The sequence below is a fragment of the Bactrocera oleae genome, chromosome 4, assembly GCF_042242935.1.
Source record: "Bactrocera oleae isolate idBacOlea1 chromosome 4, idBacOlea1, whole genome shotgun sequence".
In the NCBI taxonomy this organism is placed as follows: Eukaryota; Metazoa; Arthropoda; class Insecta; order Diptera; family Tephritidae; genus Bactrocera; species Bactrocera oleae.
Genome location: NC_091538.1, coordinates 35263271 through 35274837, shown reverse-complemented (window position 1 = coordinate 35274837; position 11567 = coordinate 35263271). Strand labels below are relative to the sequence as shown.

At 38.6% G+C, this 11567-nt stretch overlaps 1 protein-coding gene across 4 annotated transcripts in view; it reads left to right on the top strand.

Annotated features, from left to right (window-relative positions):
• The first annotated feature begins 315 nt into the window (after positions 1–315).
• LOC106622802 (m-AAA protease-interacting protein 1, mitochondrial) overlaps positions 316–11567 on the top strand; it is a 47424-nt gene continuing 36172 nt past the window's right edge. For all 4 annotated transcript variants that reach the window (XM_014242106.3, XM_014242107.3, XM_070108910.1 and 1 more), the window contains exons 1-2: positions 316–464; positions 524–775. In XM_014242106.3, the coding sequence (XP_014097581.1) occupies positions 411–464; positions 524–775 (306 nt within the window). In that variant the 5' untranslated portion in view covers positions 316–410. The remainder of the gene's footprint in view (positions 465–523; positions 776–11567) is intronic.

The window sequence follows — 11567 nt, the reverse complement described above, 5'->3', positions numbered from 1 at the left end:
TGTTTATATTATCAATTGTTATATCAGTGCTATTTAATGCTTCTGATGGTATAATGACATTAGAGTTGCTAGAGCTTTAAATAGTTAACATTTCACATATCAGTGTCAATACTACAGCTGCCCATTGTCGTGGGAAAAATTTAAAATGGTTTTAATTTAGCGAAAGCGACAACTAAAAGTCGGCTGTCGTAAAGCGTGTTGCTGTCTAAATAGCAGTGCTCTTAAGAACGTCTGAATTTTAATATTTGACAGATGCTGCCTGTCGCTTATCGTCGTGTATGTGTTTAGTGTTTTAAAGTGAAACTCGTAACGATAAATCTATTCGCAAAAAAATCGATATCATTTAGTTCGATGAAGATATCCCCGAGTTTGGTATATAAAATAAAAGTGCCAGGAGGATTGTGAATATTATGTTACGCATGATAAATTTTCGTCGAGGGTTAGTGACCTCACTTAAAACAAAGGTATTTATTATTAATAAATATATCCATTTGCACTAAAATTTTATAGTTTTTATTTTTAGGAATTATGCAATTACAATTTGTTATTGCCTATTCATCGTAGCTCCTCCAATATACCCAACCCTGACCACAGTAATTTTCATTTGGATGGATCCCGAAGTTTGCCTCGTTTAATGGACTTTCCTGAAACGTTGTGGCCTTCAACAATCAATACTTTGAGAAATTGGATATTAATACAATTTATAATTCGCCCTTATTTTGACAGAGAGTTTACGATTAAAGACTTCGTATATGGTGCTAAACATGCTCTTCAGGTGATCTAGATGGTACTTCTGACATTTATAAGCCAATTTTAAAATTCGCCCGGGAAAACTTTAGTATAACGTCCCGCGCTTTCGGAGATAAAATAGGTATGGGCGGATAGAGGAGATCCTCCAGATCAAGAATATATATAGATATAGCCGCGGGAAACTTATAGTTTTCGAGATATTTGGGTTTAAAGTTCAAAATTTTTCCCATTTCGAATGAGTTATACACTTATATTTTCCACTTTTATATCCACTAACACTTCATCGTTTGTACACATTTATTTTACATTATATAGTGCAAAAATAGTTTAATTCAATAATTAAATTATTGTTAAATTCTATTAATTCTGACAATAACAAAAGGGTTGCAAAATTTGAAATAACCAGTGTTACCTTATCGAAATCTTTTGTAATTGAACTGAAAGAAATTAAAACAGTTAATACCCCAAATACAGGAATCCAAAACCTAGAGAAATAAACTATTACAAAGCATTGATGTTAAGTATTATGTTATACCCTCCATGACAATATTACTTTTTTCTTGTAGAACTTCTTTTTGCGTTGGCGGCCTTCGGCCGCGCTTAAAAAAAAAATAACCCTGTTCGGTCCAACACCGGGGTGTATCAAAATATATTTCGCACAGAACTTCCTTTTTGCGTTGGCGGCCTTCGGCCGCGCTTCAAAAAAATAACCCTGGTCGATCCAAGACCGGGGTGTATCAAGGTTTTTTTGCGCAGAACTCCTTTTTGCGTTGGCGGCCTTCGGCCGCGTTTCAAAAAAATAACCCTGGTCGATCCAACACCGGGGTGTACCAAAGTTTTTACGCGCAGAAATTCTTTTTGCGTTGTTTTCTGTATCTAGGGTACAATCTCTCTGTTTATTTTATTTTTCTTCGTTTACAAAATATATTAGTATGGCAACACTGATGTTTGACATTCACTACCATTTTGTTATTGTCAAAATTAATAAAATTGAAGAATGATTTAAATATTGAAATAAAGCTATTTTTGCAGTATCTAATATAAAAAAAATTTCTGAAAACGAATTAGTCAAGTGTTAGTGGATATAAAAGTGAAAAATATAAGTGTATAATTCATTTTAAATCGCAAAAATAAGTACTTTAAATAGTTGAAATTTTCAACTTTAAACGTAAATATCTCGAAAACTGTAAGTTTTCCGCGGCTATATCTATATATATTCTTGATCTGGAGGATCTCCTCTATCCGCCCATACCCATTTTATCCACGAAAGCGTGGGACGTTATTCTAAAGTCGACCCATTCGCCCTTCTAACCTGACACCTTGCTTTGTTCATAACGTGCTATACATATTTGAATTTAATCACAGGAATTAACTTTACTAATTTTTTCCTTTAGAGGAACTTACTTAAAAGTCAACCAAAAACGATGCGACTGGGATTTAGAAAAGAATCCCCGAATTTAGGATTAAAGTGTGTATGGGCTGGGATATAGAATAGCATCCCCCGAATTTGGGGTTAAAAATGGTATGTACGGATAGAGGTTGTTCTCCAGATAAAGAAAATATGTGCATTTAGTTCCCTTGGCTTATGGTTTTAGAGATATTTTTATTTAAAGTTCAAAAATTCAATTATTTAAAGCCAACATATAGAGGAAGTCGTTGAAAATTTCAACTATTTAAAGTATATTTTTTCGATTTAAGATAAATTATACACATATATTTTGCACTTTTATATCCACTTACACTTCACTAACTCGTTTTTAGACATTAATTTATGTTTATTATCATCATCATAATCAGCTTATTTCAATATTTATGTTCTTCAATTCATTTTGACAAATAACAAAAGGGTTGTAAATGTCAAAAAACCAGTGCTGCCATACTAATATATTTTGCAAACGAAGAAAAATAAAATAAAAGGAGAGATTTTACCCCAAATACAGCAATCATAATCGTTGATGCACACTAATAAATGTTTTAGTTTCCTTCACTTGATAAACCCCGGTGTTGGACCGACCAGGGATAATTTTTTTGTGGCGTGGCCGAAGGCCGCCAACGGAAAAAGAAGTTCTATAAGAAAAAGTAACATTGTAATAGAGGGTATAATCCTTAACATCAATGCTTTCCAATATTTTAGTTTTCTACGTTTGGATTCCTGTATTTGGGGCATTATCTGTTTTCATTTATTTCAGTTCATTTACAAAAGATGTCGATAAGGTAACACTGGTTGTTTGACATTTTGCAACTCTTTTGTTATTGTCAGAATTAATAGAATTGCGCAATGAATTAAATATTGAATTAAACTTATTTTGCACTATATAAGTAAAATAAATGTGTAAAAACGAATTAGTTTTAAATCGAAAAAATACGTACTTTAAATAATTGAAATTTTCAACTTTAAACGTAAATATCTATTGTACATGTATATATATTCTTGGTGTCGGCTTTAGTATACTATTCCACGATTTCAGGGTTAAAAGGGGTATGGTTGGATAGAGGAGATTCTCCAAATAAAGAATATATACTTATTATATATTAACACTTCACTACATTGTTTCTACTTATTTATTTTATATTAATTATTTGGGTCGGCTTTAGTTTGAGCATGGTTGGATAGATGAGATTCTCCAGATCACGAATATATATAATTATTGCCGCCGGACACTTTCGCTACTACTAGACACTAGTTTTCGAGATAATTGCATTTTATGTTGAAAATTTCACAAATTTTATTTTACAATTTCGCGATTTATGGTTAACTTTTTTTATATTATGCACTTATTATACACTAACACTTCACTTCAATGTTTCTACATATTTATTTTATATAAAATATTTAACTATTTGTTTTAAATAAGCATTTAATTTTTACATAATTTTCGTTATATGAACAATAACAAATGGGTTCCATGTTGACAGCTAACAAGGTTTATATATTCGTGATCTGGAGAATCTCCTCTATCCAACTATACCCCTCTTAACCCTGAAATCGTGGGTTGCTAAACTAAAGTTTTCCCAATTATTTTAATATTTACACAATTTTCGTTATATGCCAATCACAAATGGGTTCCATGTTGACAGATAATAAGTGTTGCCATATCCAAACGAATGAAAGCCATCAAAATGGCCGATCCAACGCCGGGGTGGTTATTCTTTTCGCGTCCTACTTCTTTCTGCATTACTATATTAAACTTATAGTGTAATACTAACTTCGTTTCATTGTTGAAAAGCTTTGTTAATGCACAAGAAATTTTGGATGTAACCTTCGACATTTTGCCCTTTTTACGACAGTGATTAACACTGAAGTTCAGCACCGCATATAGATCTTCAAATTGCTAGAGGACTATCCCTATTTAGAGTGGTTTTAGATTATGGGCGTTTATGACGCTAAGTGCTGTGTTGTGTTGTGATGTTGCCCACTTAACGCAAAACAATTCTGGTGGCTCGCTACGCTCAGACGGTTTGGGCTGGTCGAACTCTCTACTGGGGAAAGTTAGAGAGTTATCGGACGTGTATCCCTCTGGTTGGTGGGTTTACCATGATTTAGAAGTTTGATAACTCTTCCGATTTTCCACATATCGGGTATGTGAAGTATGGTCAGCGACAGGTTGAGGACCTTGGAAAGGAACCTTACCCCTGTCCAGCCTAGATGTCCGATTGATTACACATTGAACCTCTTCGTCGGAGAAAACAAGTGGTGCGCAGTTTGTCGTTTTGGCAACCGTCGGTTAACATCACGTATCAACCCGTTTCCACGACAGTCGGGTCTACGTAACCGGTACGGACCCGGATTTTATCCGGCCAAGGACTGTCAACTCGGCAGAATTCTACCGCTACAAAAACAACAACAACACGTAACAACAACAACAGGAATGCCAAAGATCGTAATGCGCGTTAAAGTCCCCCAGTACCAAACGGTTCTCAGTATTCGGGCATATCCTGTTGGGCAACATGTAACTGGGGGATGTGTATATCAACATCCCTATTGCGGAAGGGTAGTATATTATATTAGACCAAGTAAAAAGTTCGTTCGGTTTTTATCTAAGAGATGGCGTTATTGTCCATAGTACTAATGTTACGTGTCGCATCATGTCATACTATACGGCGCTGAAAACGTGTTTATTCGCGCTAACAGTTTGTTTTTGACAGTTTTTCGATTGATTTACTCAGTTCGTTGTGAGCGCTCGTCAAAGATGGACACCAACAAAGAGAAAATTAGCTATATTTTACAATTTTTCTTCGATCAAAGCGAAAAAGCAGCCAAAGCGGCTGAAAAAATTAATTTAGTTAATGAGCCCGATACTGTAAACGTAAAGTGATTTGCTAGTTTCCGCTCCGGTAATTTCGATGTCAAAGATACACCACGAGTCGGGAGGCCTGTCGGCGAAAATTGCGATAAAATCATGGAAATAGTGGAAACAGACCGTCACGTGAGCACTTATTTAATTGCTGAGGAACTAAAGATAAGCCAGAAAACCGTTTGGAACCATTTGCATAACCTTGGATTCAAAAAGGAGCTCGATGTTTGGGTGTCACACGAATTAACGCAAAAAACATGATGGCCCGAATTTCCATCTGCAAATCGCTGCAGAATCGGAATAAAATCAACCCGTTTCTGAAGCGGATTGTGACTGGTGATGAAAAATAGGTCACTTATGACAATATCGAGCGCAAACGGTCGTGATCAAAGCTCGGGGAAGCGGCCAGATGGTGGCCAAGACCTGATTGACGGCCAGGAAGGTTTTGCTGTGAGTTTGGTGGGTGGGAAAAAACTCGGAGAGCCAATTTTCACAGGTCTCTCTTGAGGCCAACTTCTCACGATTAAGCGCGTACCCCATGGACAGGAAAAGATGGTAATCACTTGGTGCCAGGTCCGGACTATAAGGTGGGTGCATTAGAACCTCCCATCCGAGCTCCAGGAGCTTCTGGCGAGCCACCAAAGACGTGTGTGGGCTGGCGTTGTCCTGATGGAACACAATTCGGCCTCTGTTGATCAAAGATGGCCTCTTCTGGATGAGTGCTGCCTTCAAGCGGTCCAGTTGTTGCCAGTAGAGGGCCGAATTGAGCGTTTGGCCATAGGGGAGCCGCTCGCAGTTGATGATTCCTCCAATCCCACCAAAAAACACAGCAAAACCTTCCTGGCCGTCAATCAGGTCTTGGCCACCATCTGGGCCGCTTCCCCGAGCTTTGACCACGACCGTTTGCGCTCGATGTTGTCGTAAGTGACTCATTTTTCATCGCCAGTCACAATCCGCTTCAGAAACGGGTCGATATTGTTGCGATTCTGCAGATGAAAATTCGGTCCATCATGTTGTTCGAGGTCATCTAACGGGAGGCCCAGGGAACGAGCTGTTTCGATGGGGTCGGACCATAGGGAAAAGGGTGTTAGATGATTATTTTCTTATACAATGGCTAACATCCGCAGAGAAGGTGTTTTATATTATCTTCTTCCTCTTGGCAACTTCTACAATAATTTTTGTATGTTGCACTCCTTTTACAGTTATTATGTTATTCCTTTTGAATTGCAATAGTCTGACTCAGCTATATCTATAACATATTTGTCTATTAAATATCTAAAGATAGCCAATGGTATATATTACATTTTTATCGCAGTCTATCACTGTGTCCTGGAACCCATTACATCTTTATTGTGAAATAGAATGTTAGATCCACTTATAGATCTTAGAATCCTAATAGACTTTAGTGATTTCAAAGCCGCTTGGCTATCTCTGAATATAAATATATTTCTTGTTGTTAGCACCAGAACGGGAAGACTTTCTTCAATTGTGATCTCGGCTTGAAAGACATTGCATTGGTCTGGTAGCCGGAAAGCGATTCTGGTATCTAATTTTGTTGACACGGCCTCACCTCCAATTACTTTATCCAGTCGGACCCGTTGTTGTTGTTGTAGCGGCAGAATTTTGTCGAGTTGACAGTCCTTGGCCGGGTCCGTTCCGGTTACGTAGACCCGACTGTTATAGAAACGGTCGGACCCGTCCTTATAGGTATTTATCTCAATGTGTTCAAATATGCTTGGACATGTTTGTTTTCGACAATGCCAAGACAATGAAAAACATATACATTTACATAAATAAACACAAAGGAAGCAAATGCATTCAACACTTAACAGTACAAAACATATTTACCTAGTTAAAGAACTTGCAGAAAAACAAACATACCTAATATTTTCTATGCAATACAATGTATTGTAATACACATGCACATGCGTTACAATGCAATGTACACATCACGATCTTTGGCACACCTGCTTGTTCAACGATCTTAGGGGGATGGAGCTGGCGGAAGAGATAGACGATTCGACATTCTGCGTCAATGATTGTGTACAAAGTCGGAAGAGTGGCCCCACTTCAGTAGTGGGAAACCCGCCAACAAAGGAGAGTTTTATCGTCCGATAAATCTCCTATCCCCAGTAGTTAAGTCACTTGAGACCTTGCTTTTTCCGACATTCACACACCACCTGAGTCTAGCAGACCACCAGCATGGCTTCCGAAAAGTGCACTGAACTTACCGTCATGGACGCACAGATAGTTCATGGCATAAACGAAAAGCCACCCTGTGAGAGGACGATCCTCGTAGCGTTGGACTTGTCAAAATCTTTTGACACAGTCAATGATACAACGCTACTTGAGGACATCGAACAATCCACGCTCCCTCCAGGGTTGAAGAGGTGAACTATGAACTACCGAGCGGTCGGCACTCCGACAGAATATCCTTGCGACAAGTATGAGCTAGTAGTTACAAGTAAATTATCATTAATACTACACAGGAAGGCGCTTAGTCATCGTGAACCGTTATGTGACTTGTCAACAGAAAATATAAAACATATGTATATACATAAACAAACACAAAAGAAACACATGCATGCAATAAACTTGCATTCAACACTTAACAATACAAAATATATTCACCTAGTTTAAGAATTTGCAGATAAACAAACATACCTAATATTATCTATGAAATACAATAATAAATACAATACATGCACATTCATGACAATACAATATACATACTTATACAAACGCACGTTTGGGAAGATAAGATAGATTCTAAAAATAGTATATAAGCGCTGAAAATACTGATATAAAACCAGAATGAAATAGTTCTCACTAGATGAAGTGTCTGTCAATTATAGTCCTCGACCAGAAGTAAGATATTGTGCAGCTCGTTATAACTGTGTCTTTGTCTCACCTCATCCCTATCCCACACCTCTCGGGAGAAGAAGGCAATATTGGGGACCGAATTTAAACTGTTTTCTAAAGGATTACGAAAATCCGTGGTAAAAACGGGAATTCGCTTTGATATTAGAATTCCCCTTATAACAGGCGACTAATGGGGATGATTCCCTTTGTACGAGAGCCAGTAAATATAAAATAACATTCAGTTCCCGGTTTTTTTTTTTTGTGTGTTTTCTATATGCCTTACCACGTATTTATTTTCCATTATTGGCCACTAGATCAATATAACACCGGCCTTACAACTGCCGTGTAGAGACAATGAGTTAAGCCCATCATCCTTTTTCAGGTATTAAGTTCTATTACTGCTTTCTTTACCCTAGTGTCTAAGTTCAAGGCTACGCGGGCGTGTTATTTTACCTTCAATCAAACCAATTTTTTAGTCTCCTACCACCGAGCTTAGTACTGTTTCTGAGGTTTTCCTTTAGAATACGTGGGTTCCGAAACTGCCACTTTTTTAAGGTAAAATTATTTCTTATGGGTATTTCTATTAATTTTTCCAGCGTTTTTAGAAGGATCGGGGAAATACTAATTGGTATAAAAACCTTTGGATTAGTATGAGAGCTTTTACTAGCCTTTGATATATATATTACCTTAACTTTCCTCCATAACGAATATAGTTTAAAAGTGTTTTCATAAAGCGATTTTTTTTTGAAGATCTGATTGATCAGACTAGGACTCATTGCGCCCAGTTGAGCACTTTCGGACTATGGGCGTCCTTTTTTGAGTAATCAACTGTAGTGATCACGTATTTCACAGTCTTAGAATTATTGGCGCCAATTAACTTAAAAAAATATAAATACATATACATAAATAATAATAAGAGAAGAAAGAAAAATAATCTTAGTTAATAGTAAAAGTGAAACCCGTAATAAGCTTGAAAATTGTTTTTTGTAAGAACAGCGGAGTGTACATAGGTATAACGCAACCAATATTTATATGCGGTCGTAATTTGTGTTATATAATTTTTTTTAATAGAGTACCTTTCTGTTTGGGGATTTAGATACGCTTGAAAAATTACACCGATGACGAGATGTGATAAAAAAATTTAAGATCATGAATAAAAAAAACTGTTATATGTTGCTCACCTGCCAGGTGTTTAAGGAGTTGCTAACAAATGTAATTTCGATCATTGAGCATTTTTTTCGAATGTATTCCTGTTGCCTGTATTTAGTAGCACGGTGTCCAGCACAGAGAATGCCTTTAGAAGAGCATCTCCGCGTCTGCTCGTATGTTGCCTGTATTAAATAGCACGCTGTCCACCACAGAGAACACATTTATAAGAGTATCTCTGCGTCTGCTCGTTTATGTGTCACAATGTTCGCTGTGGTATTTGTTACTTCTCGGACCAGGCTGTCTACCGTTTTAATACCCTGAACAAGTTATTTAAGTATATTAAGTTAAATATATTACTTTTGCTATATCGCTAGCTTGCTGATATAGAGGGTACTTCTTTGGGACCGAGTTGGAACTACACTGGCGTCTTGAGTTCTACCTCTGGACCAATGGACCTCGCGTGTACTTAGCATGGGCTGGTCGACGACCAACTCTTGTGCGACCGCGAGATCCTTCTGGAACGCAAAAGATCTAGTGAACTATTCGCCTTGAGCAAAGTTTATCTTGCCGCTATCGTGTGAGTTCGCACTGGACACTGTCCAATGGACATTCATGTGGTACCTCTTAAAATCGTATCCGATGCTAGTTGTCAAAATTGTATGGCGGAGAGTGAGGTACCTTGCATGCACTTTCTACTTTACTGTCCGGCTTTTACACGAATGAGACGACTTCGGCGGACCAGAAGACTTAGCCGCAACGGATATTAGCCGGCTCAACAAAATTTGTTATAGGCTCAAAGCACTTTGTCGATCTGTAAGGGTCTTTTGATCAAGCTTTATAGGAGTTTTTAGGTACCATAACGGACTGGCGTTCTATGCTGTCCAAGTGAGATCCTTCTTAACATCGACCTAACAACCTAATCTAACCTTTTAACTCAAGTAAGATTTCGTCTTTAACCGTCTGCCCAATCCGGATTACGTTTTCTCCCAACTTCTGCAGGGCCTACACTTAGTATGTGAATGAAGATATATTCCTGGTTCACGCAATACTATTCCCTTGTTACCTTTGCCTCTCCGACGGTTTTCTTCTTATTGGTTAGATTTTCGTTTCCTTTTCATATGTTGTTTGATTTTTCTTTGTTGGGGTAAGTGGTTTTACCTGTTTTTACTCGCGAGGTCTCTTTGGTTTAACTTAGGTAGTCGCGAGCGTACTCAATATGTTTTTTCTGGTCTCATGCGAGGGTAAGCATGACCACTGCTAGCAATGGTAATATCGGGCCAGCTATTATAGGTGCCCATAATTCTGGTGGCGGCTTCGTCATTCATTGTGTCTAGGGGTGATCCTGGGGGTGAGGGAGTGGCGTATAAGTGGTGATTGTTGCATTGTAGTGTTGTTTGGCCACTGTAAAGGGTTGCGAGAGCAGACTCCTGCAACACGGGCCAATTTTTCTTTGATCAAGGCGAAAAAGCAGCCAAAGCGGCTGAAAAAATTAATTTAGTTTATGGGCCCGATACTGTAAACGAACTGCTAAAGTGGTTTGCTAGGTTCCGTTCCGGTAATTTCGATGTCAAAGATGCACCACGCGTTGGGAGGCCTGCCGTCGAAAATTGCGATAAAATCATGGAAATAGTGGAAACAGACCGTCACGTGAGCACTTATTTAATTGCTGAGGACCTAAAGATAAGCCAGAAAACCGTTTGGAACAATTTGCATAACCTTGGATTCAAAAAGAAGCTCGATGTTTGGGTGCCACACGAACTAACGCAAAAAAACATGATGGACCGAATTTCCATCTGCGAATCGCTGCTGAATCGCAACAAAATCGCCCCGTTTCTGAAGCGGATTGTGACTGGCGATTCAAAATGGGTCACTTACGACAACATCGAGCGCAAACTCGTGGTCAAAGCTCGGGGAAGCGGCCCAGACGGTGGCCAAGACCGGATTGACGGCCAGGAAGGTTTTACTGTGTGTTTGGTGGGATTGGCAAGGAATCATCTACTACGAGCTGCTCCCCTATGGCCAAACGCTCAATTCCCTCTACTGCCAACAACTGGACCGCTTGAAGGCAGCACTCATGAAGATGAGGCCATCTTTGATCAACAGAGGCCGAATTGTGTTCCATCAGGACAACGCCAGGCCACACACGTCTTTGGTGACGCGCCAGAAGCTCCGGGAGCGCGGATGAGAGGTCCTAATGCACCCACCTTATAGTCCGGACCTGGCACCAAGTGATTACCATCTTTTCCTGTCCATGGGGTACGCGCTTAATGGTGAGAAGTTGGCCTCAAGAGATGAAATTGGCTCTATGAGTTTTTTTGCCAATTTGCCAATAGGGACACATCCTTGTACGAGAGAGGTATAATGAAGTTGGCATCTCGTTGGCAACAAGTTTACGAACAAAACGGCGCATATTTGACTTAAATCGGACAAATGTACAAAAAGTTATCATCTTTTGAAAAATCAATAAAAAACCGAACGAACTTAACGACGAGTTAAATTTCGAGTGACAAT